This window comes from Amia ocellicauda, chromosome 9, assembly GCF_036373705.1.
Source record: "Amia ocellicauda isolate fAmiCal2 chromosome 9, fAmiCal2.hap1, whole genome shotgun sequence".
NCBI lineage: Eukaryota > Metazoa > Chordata > Actinopteri > Amiiformes > Amiidae > Amia > Amia ocellicauda.
The window spans coordinates 5,186,066-5,203,060 of NC_089858.1; the positions used below are offsets into that span (position 1 = coordinate 5,186,066).

Consider the following 16,995-nt stretch of genomic DNA (forward strand, 5'->3'; position numbering starts at 1 on the left):
TGTGTATTTGTTAAAATCTTGCCTTTTCTCTTTTTAGCAGGAGTGAGAGAACTTGCTCCCAGCAAGACACTTATGAGGAACGAGTGGAGGAATATGGTGAAATTCCCTCTGAAGATCTCTCTCATCCAGGATATCGCCAGAGCAGGAAGCCGGACGGGGTTTTCAGTTCGTCCCACAAGAAGGCAGGACATGATCAAGAAGGCAGACAGCACGAAGCAGTCGCCCCCTCCAACCAAAACCGTTCCCATTCAGGAGACTCTGAGTACCTGAAGACCGAGCGACAGAGTGAGTCCAAGGAGCTTGGGTATAGGCATCACAAAGATGGTTTGGAATCTAGAGATGAAGGGTTTGATACCGCGGGGAAGGAGAAGAGTTTTGGGGCCGATTTCTGGAGGAATGACGGCCTTCAGAAGAAAGACAGTGGGCCTTCCTCGCAATGGTCTGACTCAGGCTCCAATACCAGCAGCAGTCAGCCTCAAGAGTCAACGGGGAGAACCCTGACGCGGAGAACCGGCCCCATTAAGAAACCTGTGCTAAAGGCCCTAAAGGTGGAGGATAAGGAAAACGAAAAGCCTAAAGCTGAGATTGAAGAGAAACCCGCCCCCTATAAATTCAAAGACAAAGAAGTCCCTTCTAATTGCTATGATCTGAAAAAGGACTTGTGTCTACCTCTGAGTACCAAATATTCAGTTTCCACTGCACTGGTAACCCCTGAAGACAAGTACCCTCCACCTTCCATGGCAGAGAAGTCTCCTGAAAGCTCTGCTGATGATGAGCAGAAAGAGAACTGTTGGGAGAGCAAGTCCCAGCCAAGAGAAGCCAGAGATGCCGGTGATCCTCCTGCTCCGCGCCGAAACAACTGGATCTTCATCGATGAGGAGCAGGCATTCGGAGGGGTGCGGGGAGCAGGGCGTGGCCGGGGCAGAGGGTTCAGAGAGTTTAGCGCTCGAGGAGGCAGAGGCGGCCGAGGTGAAAACTCGAGGGGAGGCTACAACGGGCAGAGGGTCAGTAGAGGCCGCAACCTACGCGAGTTCACCAAGCCGGATGATATCCAGAGGGGAAAGCCACGTCGGCGTAATGTCAGCGAGACCCTGAGCGAGACCTCGGAGTATGAGGAGCTGCCCAAACGGCGCAGACAGAAGGGCTCAGAAAACAGCGGTGATGTGGTCTATTCTGATTCTGGAAACGTCCGGAAGGTCGACAGCAAGGATTCCTGGAGATCTAACAAGGTCTACACCGATGAGCAGGGCAGCGGCAGTGAGTCCAGGGAGAAGCCCAAGTCCTCGAGAGGTTTCGGTCGTGCTCTGCCTCCTCGGCTTACCAACACCGGGTATGGACGAGGATTTGCATCCAGGGAAACAGCAACTTGGAGAGGCAGGGGTGGGCAGTTTGCAGGTGGTCCTGTCCAAGAAAATGGGTATGGCCCTGGAACGGAGACTTTCTCCAGAAGACCACAAGAAAGAGAACCCCTGAAGTATGCCCAGAAATACACCGGGACTTTCGCGGAGAATGGCTTTGAAGATCGTGGAGAAGATTACTATATAGATGGGGACAATCCCGACAACAGACCCCTTAGACGCCGACGCCCGCCACGCCAGGACAAGCCACCACGGTTCAGACGTCTGAGGCAGGAAACGCAGGTGGGCACGCAGTGGAACAGCGAGGAGCAAATCAACGGGGACTTCTCAAACTCCTGGCTGAGCAGGCCGAAGGGTGAGGAGAATGGGGCCCCCCTTCACTCTGGAACTAGGACCCGTGAGCTTTCATACCAGGACCAGGCCAACGATGACTGGGAGACAGCCTCAGAGAGCAGCGACTTCAATGACAGGAGGGAGAAGCGTCTGGGACTCATTCGGAGCGAGATGCCCTCTGAGTCTGGCCATGGTGAGGCAGGTGCTGGGGAGAAGAGAGAGCTCTCTAAACGCAGTTTCTCCAGCCAGAGGCCCTTGGTGGAAAGACAGCACCGAAAGGGGGACCCAACAGGCCTGGGTGACAAAATGTCCCAGTCAATAGAGACCCAGTCCAGGAATGAGAGCTGGCAGAGTGGAGTGTCTCCCAACAGTAAAAGGTCAGTGGAGCAGCCTGTATTTTTTTTTTTTTTTAAATCATTGCACTGCTCCATTCAGATAGAAACAACCTTGTTTCCATTCTCATCCCATCCATTTTCCCCCAGTGAATATCTAATTGAAATGGTTTAAAACCCAGTTGCATCTTAAGCAGCTCTTTTTGTTTCAGCATAAGAACATACAGATATTCACAGAAAGGCCACCCTGTAGGTTTATAACCTTTAAATCGTGTTTAAGAATTCCTTGAAAATTCTGGTGGATGTTGATTTCCTGAAATCATTGTTTTAACAGGGTTTCGGAAGAAGCTGCCTCCGGATTGAACTCTGGTTCTGTGTACAGTGTGGATAAATCTGTCAGGACTGAAGATGTCTCGCAGAATAGTGCCTCGGAGCCTTCCAACAAGAAGCCCGAAAAGGAGCTGAAGCCGGGGATCTCAAAAAGTGAAAAGGCCGAACCCTTGTCTCAGTACGACCTAAATAGTTATCCAAGTGAGTATTGACATGAGCTGAACCTTCAGAGGAGCGTTTGTATAATGGTAGCCAAGCACGTCAGTCAGCATCTGAAATGTTCTGCTTTCAGCAAAACCATCTGTGATAATCCAAATATTGCGTATTCAAGAGGAGCTCAGGAGGAGGTCCCAGTTGTAATGCCTTGCCAGGGAAATTGAAGAGCTACAGTTAAAGCAGTGCAGTTTTGTTTATACAGGTTCTCATGAAAGGCAGACTGTGGCTCTCGGAAGGAGTCGCAGTTTCATTGCGCTCTTGTTCAGTGTAGTTTCTGTGGAGCTTCTCAGGAATGTCATTGTTTCAAGATGCATTGCTGGTTTTACTTTCCCTCTGCCAGTGGAAAATGAACAAGGAGTTGCAGTGCCCAGTGGTGAGGGCTTCACAGAGATCTTGTCCAAGAAACAACGCCGCCAGCAGGAAGAGGAACGCAGGAAGAAAGAGCAGGGGGCACCGGTAGGTTGGCACGGTTTTTAGTATATGGTTGCTCAAATGGTCATATTCGAACACATTCAAATGCATTTGAATGCAAAATTGAAATTGAAATACTTGACTAAGGAAGTCAAGATTTGTGCCTGTAATAGGGGTTTTGGTGAGGGGAGGAGGGCATTGTGCTGTCCGAATGAGAGTATTATCCATGGGAGAAATTGTAGTACTTCAGGATGTTTCTTGGCTTGAGTATGGCTTGAGTAAAAAAAATCTTGCTAAAAATGATGAAAAGCAGGGGCCGTGATACTGAAGTCTTTCAACTGTCCCCCAGGTGCCAGTGAAAAACCGTGTGATTGCCTCCAAGATCCCTCCCCGCTTTGCAAAGAAGCAGGGCAGCATTTCAATGGACCAGCCAGAAGAGGGCCTCTCCACCAGCAACCTGGGCACGGAGATCTGGGAGAACAGCAGCACAGGTTTGAAGCTACTTTCATATCCCAGAATACGAATACTGCCTGCGGTGCTTGAAGTTCAAAAAACAAAATGACGACAAAGGCAATGCTACAGTTTATCCTAAATGCAAATTGTAAATTAAATTTTTTTTGCAGGGGGAGGGTTGAGAAGACTCTTAACTAGTTAGGTTTCTTCTGGGTTCTTAATTCTTCTTTCCATTTCCTAGCTCTGTCTGTTCAGTCCACTGCCGGAGATTCCTGGACCAAGCCAGTGTCCTTTACAGGGACTGAAACAAACGAGGTATGCTGCTTAAGTTCCAGGTTTCCCCCCCTCCCATGTAGAGTTTTGAAAAAGATGGACAGATGGAATTCTTGTATTCCACCTAAATGAAACTTAAAACGTTGAACATAACGTTTTGGTTTCACTAGTATCTCAACATGACTGAGATGTGAGGTAAGGCTAGGATTCCCACTGCATAATACAGACCCACCTCATTGCACTTGAAGTGAAAGTGCGATCCAGCGAGGCAGTGTGTTTTGGGTGCATTTGATGCGTTTTTTGATCCAAAAGTACACGAGCGTACTGTTTGGATCTCCTGATGGCATTTTCTCCAGCTAGATGAATATCTACAAAGAGCAATTCGAGGCCGATTAAAATCCTGCATGTCTGTAGGGTTGAGGTGCTCTCCTATCATTTTTAATCAACCGATTGCCTTGGATGGATTGGCGCTTTCAGTGACGGGATATCCTCTTGAGACTCAGCATGCTGGTGTTGCCCCAACCTGGATAAGCTGCCAAAACGGACATGGGACTTAATCAATGAAAATTTCATAAATGGCCAAAATCCAATTTTTTTTAAACCAATTTTACTGAAATTTGCATTTATTTATTTTTACAAGAAAGCAGCAAACAAAAATAGGTTAGATCTTGCCATCTAAATTGGAGTATGAAACACCTTTGTGTTTTGTGTCTATTCCCAGGTGTTTAAAGGGAGTCAGACTGACAGTGGGATTGACCTGAGTGCTGAGTCTCAGGGGTCCTCTGCCAACTCCTCCCAAAGAAGTTCCCCTTATGGCACCCTCAAGCCTGAGGAAATCAACGGGTCAACCCCAGCAGAACCAAAACCAGACGGGCTCAAAGACCTCCCTCCCAAGCACATGGAGAAGAAGGTGCGGCTGGCCCCCCTACCTGTCCTGCTTCTCCTAGCTTCATGCCTATGTCACCAATCTCAGTCTGGCCACATCCACCCTAGAAGATTGGTGACAAACGCAGGGCAAACACACCTGTTCAAACTCGACCCCTGAGTTTTTGGGCAAGGCTGAGAGGCATACTTATTTGGAGCTGAAGTAAATCCTGTAAATGGGGAGAAATTGTAGAATGGCCCAGAAAGAACTAATTGAACCTCAGGAAGAGAATAGTGGAATGCTTCAAACAGGTAGACACTAGGAGTGCTTATCAGAGCGAAGAAGCAGAAACTCTTTGGATCCAGAGGCAGTCGGTTGCAACTAGTTTTTTTTTTTTTTTTGTTTTTTTTTTTTTTTTTTTTTTTTTTTTTTTTTCCCCCTCTTTCTCCTTGTATATGGAAGTTTCTTAAAGGATCCCCCATAAGCTCTCAGAGAACTTGATCACAGTTTTAATTTCCTGTGTAGCTTAACATTAGAACCGCCAAGCTGGTCAGTTGTTCCCTTTTCGTTCAATTAGTTTTCTGATATTGTGACAGTTCAAGGATTGTAGGTTTGTGACTTTTCCTAGAAATATGGGTTACATGTGCGTATGGAATTTGAGACGTGTAGTTTAATCAGTGTCAAGTGAGTCTGCCTTATCTCCAAACTGACCTTTTAACGTATTCTGTTTATAAAATGGATCTGCACACCAGCGTGTTTTCCTTATATACTGTTTATTACTGCATCAAATGTGATTAGATTGACTAAATCGTTTTTGGATCAGCCTGTTGTCTATTTACTTTGCGCTTTCATATAGCTCTCAATTTACACCTCTAAAGTTTGTCTTCAACTGTGGTACGACACAGGTGTAATCAATTGATCATTAAATTCTCTCGCGAATATATATGTAATTCCCAACTATTGTAAACAACCGAGTCTCTCACAGACATTTTCCAAGAGGCACGTCTGAAATTGCTGCACAACTCATCCGAAAAATAAATCCCACTCTGAAGAAGTGGCATCCACCCGAGATGTGTCTGAACCACACGTGTCTAGAACACGTCTGTGAACTGCAAAATGTGTACAAAACCAAGTTCTAAAATCTACGTCTAAGTTGTGCACTGTGCATTTTGAATCTATATAAAATTCTTAATTGTTTGCATTTTTGAAATGTTAGTTTTCATGTATGAAATATTTACACCCCATCTTCCATGTGTTTGTTTATAAAACTGTAAAATTAACTGTTAAAGGGGTTTTCCATTTGTTAGATTTTCAACGTATAGTATATTGGTTCTTTCATTTATACATTAATGTAAACCAATCTGGCGCTACTAGGTATGAGTGAAACCGTGGCGCTTCTAGTGTTGCATTTATTTTAGTCTTGCGAATGCTGTTGTTCCAGAATTGTCTGCCAACAGTGAGGATCCCCATCTCCTTTCTTCTGTCCTCTCTCCAGGATTCAGATGCCACTCCAGAACAGAGCAAAGAGCACAAGCCCGGCCCCATCGGGAACGAGCGATCCCTCAAACACAGGAAGGGCTCCGAGGGCATCGAGAGGCTGGAGGGAAACATGCAGCCCGTGAACGGAGTGGATATTCACGTGGAGAATGTGATCCCAGTCCCACCCATCGAGTTTGGGGTCAGTGCAAAGGTAAACGCAAGGATGGGTGGTTTTCTTTTCCCTATACAGAGAGAGGCTTTTTTTTTTTTTTTTATTGTGTGTAGGTGCTATACAGTTATGGTCACTGCCCCAGTAACAAGATGGATTTATTGAATCCCCTCATTTCTATAATAAGGTTGTCATTTGAAATGGAACTGATATCCACTAGTTGTCCTCACTGAGATGTTTTTTCTTTTGTTAGGACTCTGACTTCAGCCTCCCTCCTGGATCCACCCCTGTTCCCGTCTCAAACCCAGTGACTAAGTTGCAGGATGCTTTGGCTAGTAATGTAAGTACAAAATAAATCTAAAAATATTCTGGTACTTCAGAAAACCGCTGTATAAATGGGCCGTTTGTAACGTCTCCTCCCCTTCCTCTCGCAGGCTGCTCTCACTCAGGCAATCCCCATGCTGCGCAGAGACCTGCAGCAGGGCATCAACCTCAACCCTATCTCCTTCCCCAGTGCCGACCTCACCCTCAAGGTACCTGGCCCAGCTCGCTCGCGTGGCGCGGTGTTGCCCGTCGGTGGTGTCCGGAGTCGTGCAGTACTCACACCCGTCTGTTTTCTCTGTAGATGGAGTCGGCGCGCAAGGCCTGGGAGAACTCACAGTCTCTACCCGAGCAGGGCTCCCCGGGGGCGGCAGGCTCCGGCACCCAGCCCCCCTGCAGCGTGGGCTCCTCCAGCGGGGTCAGCTACAGCTCCTTCGGGGGGGTGTCCATGCCTCCCATGCCGGTGGCTTCTGTGGCACCTTCAGTCTCGATGCAAGGTAGGATTACTTTCATTCATTGGCTTCAGTCGCAATAAATGCATCTGTGGAGAATCGTGGTCCTTGAGATTCGATCTATTATTTTTGAATTTTTCATTACACCATTGAATATATACTTCTGGAGGATAGTAGTGCTTTGAGCTTCCTGTGCGAGATTAACTAGTCGTGTTCTATATCAAACCAGTTATGGTAGCCTGTTATACAAAATGGAAAGTGGGACTGAAGTCATGTGACTTGCTGTGCTCTCTGCTTTAGTTTGCCAATAAACCCGTTTTGAAATAGGAACTGTATAGTCCTGAATGGAAAGATGCATCATCTCTTGGCAAAACATTGTGATAACACTTGTTTTAACTGATTCCCCTCTTAATTGTTTCCCCCAGGCAGCCATATTCCACCTCTCTACCTGGATGGGCACGTCTTTCCCAGCCAGCCCCGCCTCGTTCCTCCCACCATGCCTCAGCAGCAGAGCTACCAGCAGGTAGGGCGGGAGGCGCAGTTTGCTTCGGTAATTTCATCTCGTACATACTAGTACTCAATCTTGCATCTGTGTGACTCGTCCACTTGCCGAGTCTTGCCATTAACTGATCTGCGGCGCCTTCGGTGCAGTGTGGCCGTCTGCAGTTGTGTGGGGAGTAATCGCAATGGTCTCGATGTCGATGGGCCCGTCTCCATGCCACGATGTGTAATTGTTCCTTGCCTGTGTTTACAGGCGGCCGCGGCCCAACAGATCCCCATCTCCCTGCACACGTCTCTCCAGGCCCAGGCGCAGCTGGGGCTCCGCGGGGGGCTGCCTGTCTCCCAGTCCCAGGAGATGTACAACTCCATCCCATCCTTCAGGTCTGGATACGTCCTTTGTTTTTCATTGCATTGATTTGTAAAAAAATTTTTTTTCTGCAGCTCTAATGTATGTAAATAAGGTTGTGAAGAAATGTAATCTTCAGTTTTGACACTATCCACCCTATTTTTATTTTTTTACCTTGAGTATAGGTACCCATTTACCTTTATTTTGAAAGTATTATCTGAAATTAGGCCGTAACCAGATCGCTGATGGGATTGTACCCTTTCCTCTGCAGGTCCCAGGTGTACATGCATCCAAACCTCTCCCAGCCCAATGCCATGGTCCTTTCTGGAGGAGCTCCTATGAAAGGCCATTACTCAGCCTTCCCGGGCATGCAGCCCTCCGATATGGTGAAGACGCAGTCTGGCTCTCATTACCAGCCCATGAATGGAAACCAGACCCTGGTGTACGATGGGCAGATGAACCAGGCGGCAGGGATGGGAACCTCGCAGCTCATGGACTCCCAGCTCATTCAGGTGCACATCTGCAAGGGCCTGGACCTCATAATTCATATTTAACATCATTGATTCAAGTAGAATAGAATGTACAACCTTAAAAATATAGGGCTTTGAAATAAAGCTATCGAACATTGTAGAACTTTAAAAATGTCTAAATGAGGAATCGCACAGATGGAGGTGCACTGCAGGAGACTTAGACATCGATGTGTAAAGTTTAAATGTTCTCGTTACTTAGTTTCTTATCAAAGTTACTGCCCTGCTTATGGTGACAACATTGCAAAGACTGTAGGTGAAGCAGCAAAATGTTTTGCTTGCGTATGCTCAGATTCTTACCGGTTTAAATCGTTGTGTTGTGCAGGTGACCATGCCTATGCCGGGCTCCCAGCTGCGCTACGGTTCTGCCCAGCAACACCTGATTCTGCCCCAGTCCATCCAGCTCCAGCAGGGCCAGAACCTCCCCGTCGGAGCCCCCCGCAGGATCATCCCCCCCGGCTCCCAGCCCCCTGTCATGACCGCAAGTAGGGAGGTGAGTTACTTCAATGTATGTACCACCACTTTTTTATCAATTTTCTTATTCAAACAAATGTATAATGTCTTGTCCTTCTGTGCAGATTTGTGGTTCAGTTAATTTTTAACTTATTTTTCAGGCTGTCCTCCCAGATCTCTCAATGTATGAGTATTTTTGTTCGGTTATATCATTAGCCTTTGTCAATGCACTGCTGGAAGTAGGCCTCCCCAGTTGTTTCTGCTTATTTTGGTTAATGGAATCTCTTCCAGTTTTCACCAGGAAAGCTTTTGATCTCGTCGTCCTGTCTTCTGTGGGTTCTGTTCTATAGCGCCTCAAGTCCATCTCTGACTGTTCTTGTGAAGTGTCCGTCCGGCCCATTGCCATTTTAACATCTTTACTTGGTTAAAGCCATATGCCTTTGTTCTGGCACCCATGCTTTTGTGTTTAATTTGTTTAATTGTTTTTAATGACCGGGTTTTGGAGTCTCATGTGAGTGCTGGTAGTATGCATTGGTCAAATACTTTTCTCTTATTGGAAATGGGTAGATTTCCTTTCAGCATAATTGTTTTTGATTTCTGGAAGATCTGCCAAGGTAGGCATAGCTCTTACCTCTGGTATCTTAAGATCTATTTCAGGCTTAACTTTTTTTTTTTGTCAATTTCATGGTCTTGTTTTCTTATTTTGCAGCTGAGAGTTTCTGAATTTGAATTGTGTAGGTTAAAGTGGTTTGCCAAAAATTAGTCATCAGCAAAGTTATTGAAAAGTTCAGATTTTTTTCTTTCCAGTCCAAAGTCTTGAACACTTAGTGTTGCTTTGGAAAATTCAAGATTGTTAACTTAATGCTCTCCTTTGCAAATTCCAATTTTGTCAGTGTATTGGTGCAGACCCCTATGATGGGTGCAGCCTTGGAAAAGTTTTTACCCCCAACTAAAGTTTGCCCAGTTTGATGAATTACGAATAATATATATATTTTTTTTAATTAACTTTTTTTTAAACCCAAATTGATTATTCCACACCCTATGTCAGCACCTGTTGGAAGCACTTCACAGCAATTACTGCTGTGAGTTTTTTGTTTATGTTGGTTTCTATCAGCTTTGCATACTGGGATGGTGTACTCCAGTCCCGACAAGTTTGTTCAGGAACGTTGATGGACTGAAATCTATACGTCTCGCCATACATTTTCTATTGGATTCAAGTTTGAACTTTGCCTTGTACATGGGGAAAATTGTCCTGCTGAGTTTTTGTTTTTTTGACCCAGTATTGGTTCTTGGCTGACTCAAGCAGGTTTCTCTTTAGGATTTGCCTGTACTTTGCACCATTCATTTCCCCCTTAATGCTGATAAGCTTCTCACTTCCTGCTGAGGAGAAGCATCCCCATAATATGCTGCTACCACCACCAGGCTTGACAGTTGAGGCGGTGTTGACTGGATGATGTGCTGTGTTGTGCCAGATGTAATGCTTTGGATTTAGACCAAAAGGTTAAATTTGTCTCATCTGACCACAAAACCTTATACCTGCATGTCTGCAATATCATTCACATGCTTTGTTGCAAACCCCATCCAAGATTTGAGATGGGTCTTTTCCTGTAATGGCTGCTTCCTTGCCAGCTTTGTGTAGGGCCTGGGATATTGTTGATTTATGAACATGGACTCCAACCTTAGATATAGAACTTGGCAAATATTTCAAAGTCATGATTGGGTTCAGTGTGGCATCTCTAACCAGTGTCCTGCTTGCCCGCCTGCTCAGTTTGTAGGGTTGGCATGATCTGGGTAGACACTAGGTGGTGTGAAGCACATTCCACTTCTTCATGATGGTATTCATTGTATTCAGTGACTTTGAAATCCTTGTGCTTCTCCACCACTTTTTCCCTGACTTGTTTCGAATACTTTTTTTTTTTTGTAATCATGATTGGTCATATCATTGAGCCTCAAACTAGAGAAACGGATTAATTTGCACTGAAGTCAAGTTTAACCACTTTGATTACACAGAGACGGAGACCGTAACACATTTTGTAGCCTTTCAAATGAATCCTTTGCACCTGAAATTATTACGTTTGCCGTAACAAAGGGGTTGAATACTTATGCAATTGAGAATCTTCCAACTTTAAACGCATTTACCGAATATCAGCTTTTTTTTTTTTTTTTTTTTTTTTTTTTTCCTGCTTCATCAGTTTGGAGTAGATTGTGTAGATTATAAATATAAGTCCTGTTTGAAAGTTTCATGATTACAAACTTGGACGGCAATGTGTGTGAACTTTCCGGGGGGGGAGCTTTTGCAAGGCACTTAATGAATAAATGTTTTCATTTCTCCAGGTTTTTATTTTGACTTGTGCGATATAAAGATGATTCTGAAATGCATTTTGTATTCTGGAATTTATATTTGAAGGACGTACAAAAAAGTATTTTTGGACAAAATGATACTTTTCCTTACTGAAGTGCCAGGACTCTCAGTTGGATGTTCTCAGTTTTGAACTTTTTTTTTTTTTTTTTTTTTTTTTTAATTTTTGGTCTCTCCTTTGTAGACATCTCAGATGGAAATGAAAGGCTTTCAGTTTCCAGATAAGTCAAACCATTCTCCTGGCATGTCAGCTGCGTCTGCCCCAAACCCCAACTCCTATAGGTGAGCCCTTGCACATCAGCCTACTGCTGCCTCGACTGGCAGGGCAGGGTCTTTATAGGGTCTGCATGTCTCTGATGTAGCAATGCTTTGCAGTTTCACAGGCGGATAGGGTTGTCTTTAAAATGCTGGAAGGCACAGTGAAGTAAGGCTTCAGTAGCTCTGCTCTAAATGTTGAGTTCAGTATAATGATGGTACTGATAGTCAAAGCAATGAATAATGCCCTCCTCTCTTTTCAGGCCTGGGTCTGCCAGTCCCAGTGGGAAACCATCAGGTCCTGGGGGACCAGCCAACGTAGCTCCTCTCCCAGCACACTACGCCCAGCAGGTATTGTCCTCGGCACCAGCCGTTCCCACCCTCAGATTTCACAAATCAAAATGCAACTAAGAGCCGCGTCCTGCTAAAGCTCTGGTCAGTGTGTTTGAGTTGGAGATGTGAAAACAGGGTTGTACACTTCCTTTTGTACATGTAGTCTTTGATTAACTGGATTTCACAGCTACCCTGACATGTAAACACACTTATTAAACTTGATGCTGGCATTCATTGGAATTGAACGGGGCCCCCTGTTGGTGAACAATGGGTTGCTGCATGCTGTGTATTTAACCCTGTCAATGCTGGTTTGTGTCCAAGGTTCCCCCGCCTCAAGGCAGCATGATGATGCACATGCGCCCCCCCACCACCGGCCCCTTCCCCAACCCCATCCAGCGGCCCGTGATGCAGATGAACAAGACCGTGATAATCCGCTCCCCCCAGTACCCCAGCCCTGGCCGAGACCCTCCCCCTTCCGTCTCCCCCGCCCACAGCACTGACTCGGTGAAGGGGACGGAGGAGGGCATGAAGGTGAGCCACCCACAATAAAGATAGGTAATCTATGATTTTGTTTTTTCAAATTTACCCCATTTATGATTTCCATCCATGCATTTCTTGTGGCTGGGCTGGAAGTGCTGAGCAATGCCTGCAACCTTTCAAACGGTTTACCTTTAACCTTTAGTTATTAAAGGCAGTCAAAGAGCATTTCAAATGCTGCCAACGCCTGGGATTGGGAGGGATACAGAATTGTCCTTTTATACTTGTGATCTTGCTGACAGGAACTAGTGTTGCTCAGCGCTTGAGCCGGTCTTCGTGCTCATATCCACTCCTCACTGCAGTGTTCTGTAACAGGGTTTGTCGTATCTATTGTATACCATGTTGGTGTCACTGTGTGGGATTTTACCTGCTTGATTTTGCTCCTATATTCATTGTGTCTTTGAAAAGTTTGAGGTTTTACCTAGAGGATTAAAAAAGGCTTGAAATATATATTTTTTTGTAACATTTGCATTCCCTCTTATTTTAATTTTGCAGAAATAGTTTTACAGGTTGTGTACTTTAGAGATGCAGTGCAGTGATTTTTGTTTGTGTATGGGGGGGGGGCACTCTTGTTGGACAGACACCCACATGCATAAATGGGAATTGCATTCCTACCCATAACAAGGACTCTATGTTGTGAAAAATTGAAAAACATTACCTTTTGTACCCAAATCAATGGATAAAGACAAAGACCTAGATTTATGAATATAATGGGTCCGTTTCCGCTACTTATTAACTGATTCATAAAGCACCACACAATTATACATTTTGACAATATATTGTCATCAGATGGACATTCATACATTAAAACAAATACATAAATCTGCACACTTATCACCTGGAAATGTATATCCTTCCCTGTTTTTTGGGAGGGGTTTGGTCAGACAGGCTCCTAAGCACGTACAGAGTGTCCCTTGGTGTGAAGCTATTACAATTAGCAGAAATGGTTGGAGACTTCCCTGTGTCTTACTCCTGAGATATACCATCATAAATATGACCGATTTAGTTTTAATGTTTATTTCAAAACCTCGCCTGTCTTTTGTGAGAAGATACTAGCACAGTTACTGTATTCTAAAAACACGTTAATATGGCAACTATCATGGCCTTTTCAAGAGGTTTTATGTGTGACGTTTGCTCAATGTTTGGATGTGAAACAGATGCACATATCATTGGATAATTGTATAGTCTAATTTGGAGTGCTCTCTGAAATGTCATTTGTTCTTGACAGACTAAACCGCGTGACGTCCTGCAGAGCTCCAGCGACGGAAAGGGACAGGCAGGAATGGCAAAACTGCAGGAGCCTCAAGCCTCGGGTCAAATGAAACCGGTCCGAACCGGAGCCATCAAGCCGCAGTCCGTCAAGGCGGATGAGGGAAAGGCCTAAGTGGGACCAGAGCTCTTTAGCTGGCGAACACGAGCCACAACGAACGCAGTCGCAAAGATTCAGTGCAGCACCACTGTTTGCCCGGGGATAATCGGTGGGATTTGACCCATATTAAAGCAAATTCAGACATTGTATTAATGAACACAGTATAAATATATATATATAAATCTCTATATATATATAGACACATAGGGACACTTCCAAGCAGACTTTTCAGTTTTTATTTATTAACATATAAGTACGTACAGTAAAGCATTCAGGTTTTTTATGTCACTTTTCTCCATCACAAGGAAACAGAGGTTGGGGGGAGAAATCAGCTCCTGCAGCTCAGAATAATGTGAGGAAAAGGATTGCAGTTGTGTAAATGTGGCAAATGCAAGAATTTCCAGTGATAAAAAGCTAACCTGTAAGCTTTTTAAGCATTCTCTCCCAGCATTTTTTTTTTTTTTTTTTTTTCTTAGCCACGTTGCTGGTACCTTGTTTTAACTATTTTTTTCTTCTCTTTTAAGTAATCTGACAGCTAGTTAAGCCCTCATTATTAATAGGCTTGTTTTATTCAATAAAATTCCATTCAAACCCCAAAAAGAAGATTTCAATTCTGTGCAAGTATGAACAAAAGCTAAAGGTTGCTCACAGAGACCCTATAAAACCTGTTACAAGTGTATTTTCTCACGGCTTGTGAAATGTAACCATTAGTAACTGCAAATGTTTCTGTAACTCAAAGACTAGATTTTTTTTTTTTTTTCTTTTTCTTGTTTGGTTTTTTTCTTTTTCCATTGTGGTATCGAAGTTTGACATCATAAATCACTTTTTCTTTTAAAAAGCTTCACAGAGGTTTATGAAGTGTTTTATGCATGTGGTGTAAAATGTATACGCCAGGGCCAGTGATACTTGACATTTCTGAGATGTATCTGAAGCGAGTATAATGTACAGCTGAGATTGTGTGGACAGTGCAAAAAGAGTGTATGCGTGTGTGGGTGGGGGGGTTGTTGCAATCTGTTGGGGGGGAGGGGGGGCCTCGTTTGAGTTGCACATGTGTCCGAGATAGATGGTAATGAACAGACCGGAATTTTTTTTTTTGGCGGGGGGTGGGGGGTGGGGGGGTTTGCTTGTAATTAGTAACTTAATTTTAATATTGCTATATTACATGTATGTCAAGTATATTGTACTAAACAGATGCTATTTTCCTCAAGGTATTTGCTTGGGGGTGTGACAGCTGTTCAAAGGCTTTTGGTTTTCCTTCTTGGTCTCTCCCCCTCCACTCCACCCTTTTTTCCATGTGCATCTTGTTTTTGTTCCCCTCTCTCCTGTCGTCACCTGACTGAACGGTTGGCTCTTACGCTGGTGGCACAGGGAGCAGTGTTTGGGCGAGAGATGGCAGCTCTCGGGACGATGAAAACGGGGTCTCTATCATGCCAACGAGAAAAGCAGTCATTAAAAAGAAAAACGTGCCGATGGAAATTTTTAGGTTTTTTGTTTTGTTTACCGATTCCACGTTGAGCTTTTGTAATCTTTATATTGCTTGCTTTATCCCAGGCTATTATAACACGACTGTATTCTTGAAATGCTGCTGACCAGGGTCCAATGATGTAGCCTCTAGCTAGATTTTAAGGAGTAGTCGATGCAGAAAACAGTCCAAAGAGCAATGAGGCCGATAATGCCCCCCTACTTCAGTTCAGCTAAAGGCTACAGTTGCTTTATAGTGACCTGGGGGAGGCAGGGGGGCACTGCATCTTTCTTATGAGGTTAGAACTGGTTTGATAGGAAGGGTCAAAACCACAGATCATGTCACTGCCCTGCTCTCTAACTCGACATCCCTTGCTAATGCCGTCTTGGGTTTTAAAGTTTTATTCTAGTTTAAAATCGCTTCACAAAACACTATTGGTTTAAATCTAGCTGAAAATCAATGTTCACAGATTTTATCAATATGTTTAGATTGATGAATATATATGTATGAAATCTGTCTGTACCAGGGAGGCCAAAAGCCTATACTTGATTTTCTGTTACTGTATTTAATATCACTTGATACACTAAAATGTTTATGGGTTTATTTTATATGCCTATGTATGACTTTTTCACAGGATATTGAGTAAACTGGTCACATTTTGAGGATTTTCTTAAACTCTTTAAGGTGCAGTGGCGGTTTGGGGAGTTAAGTCAGGCCGACGGACCCTAAATCTCGAGTTGCCTTGGGTCGGTGTCGCTCGCGGTGAGCCAGAGGGGCTCCAGGGCAGTCAAACGTGAACGTTCAGAGAATCCGCACCTTGCTAGAACAGAAGAGGGAAGCTGCATCTTAGTAAACTCCATTGCAGCGCAAACTTTTTTTTTTTTGGGGCGAGGTGGGGTTCTCTCCCATCCCCCCCAAAAATATCAGTTTATGGCCTTGTCTCGTCTCTGTGTTGACTGATATTTGAAAGGGCAGACGATGGATATTTCACTGTAGAAGCTTGTTTTTATTATTTTCCCCCTCTTCTCTCGCCCGGTTTTTGTCTTTATCTGACTGGACCAGTCGTGATGTTATGGAGCTGATCCTGCAGCTGTATAGCCTGAACCCTGCTATCAGTACCTGTTGTTTATCCTTTCAAATATGTGATCGTATTAGCTCTTTCCATATGAAAGAATTCTCCTTATTTAAATAAAAAAAAAACTAAAAAAATAAATAAAGCAGATTATGCTTTTTCAAATATCTCCAGTGTGTTCTATTTTTTAGCTTTTACCATTACTGTTGTCATTGACATTACTTTGAGCCATTCAGGAACAGAAATTGATAGTTTAATCTGGTAGTTTGATTTACCAGTAATGGTTTGATGTACAGTGCATCCGGAAAGTATTCACAGCGCTTCACTTTTTCCACATTTTGTTATGTTACAGCCTTATTCCAAAATGGATTAAATTCATTATTTTCCTCAAAATTCTACAAACAATACCCCATAATGACAACGTGAAAGAAGTTTGTTTGAAATCTTTGCAAATGTATTAAATAAAAAACAAAAAAAGCACATGTACACAAGTATTCACAGCCTTTGCCATGACACTCAAAATTGAGCTCAGGTGCATCCTGTTTCCACTGATCATCCTTGAGATGTTTCTACAACTTGATTGGAGTCCACCGGTGGTAAATTCAGTTGATTGGACATGATTTGGAAAGGCACACACCTGTCTATATAAGGTCCCACAGCTAACAGTGCATGTCAGAGCACAAACCAAGCCATGAAGTCCAAGGAATTGTCTGTAGACCGCCGAGACAGGATTGTATCGAGGCACAGATCTGGGGAAGGATACAGAAAAATGTCTGCAGCACTGAAGGT

General features: G+C 44.1%; 1 protein-coding gene across 17 annotated transcripts in view; it reads left to right on the forward strand.

Moving 5' to 3' along the window:
- prrc2b (proline-rich coiled-coil 2B) overlaps positions 1–16,373 on the forward strand; it is a 31,855-nt gene extending 15,482 nt beyond the window's left edge. For 3 of the 17 annotated variants that reach the window (XM_066712774.1, XM_066712780.1, XM_066712775.1), the window contains exons 16-33: positions 38–2,068; positions 2,358–2,554; positions 2,910–3,025; positions 3,330–3,471; positions 3,675–3,748; positions 4,428–4,616; positions 6,067–6,261; positions 6,473–6,559; positions 6,654–6,752; positions 6,845–7,037; positions 7,418–7,542; positions 7,747–7,874; positions 8,111–8,351; positions 8,692–8,874; positions 11,363–11,460; positions 11,697–11,784; positions 12,088–12,297; positions 13,532–16,373. In XM_066712774.1, coding sequence (XP_066568871.1) covers positions 38–2,068; positions 2,358–2,554; positions 2,910–3,025; positions 3,330–3,471; positions 3,675–3,748; positions 4,428–4,616; positions 6,067–6,261; positions 6,473–6,559; positions 6,654–6,752; positions 6,845–7,037; positions 7,418–7,542; positions 7,747–7,874; positions 8,111–8,351; positions 8,692–8,874; positions 11,363–11,460; positions 11,697–11,784; positions 12,088–12,297; positions 13,532–13,687 — 4,552 coding nt within the window. In that variant the 3' untranslated portion in view covers positions 13,688–16,373. Of the gene's footprint in view, positions 1–37; positions 2,069–2,357; positions 2,555–2,909; positions 3,026–3,329; positions 3,472–3,674; positions 3,749–4,427; positions 4,617–6,066; positions 6,262–6,472; positions 6,560–6,653; positions 6,753–6,844; positions 7,038–7,417; positions 7,543–7,746; positions 7,875–8,110; positions 8,352–8,691; positions 8,875–11,362; positions 11,461–11,696; positions 11,785–12,087; positions 12,322–13,531 lie in introns of all 17 variants that reach the window. The other 14 variants (XM_066712777.1, XM_066712778.1, XM_066712779.1 and 11 more) reach the window with 14 other exon arrangements.
- Positions 16,374–16,995: the final 622 nt, after the last annotated feature.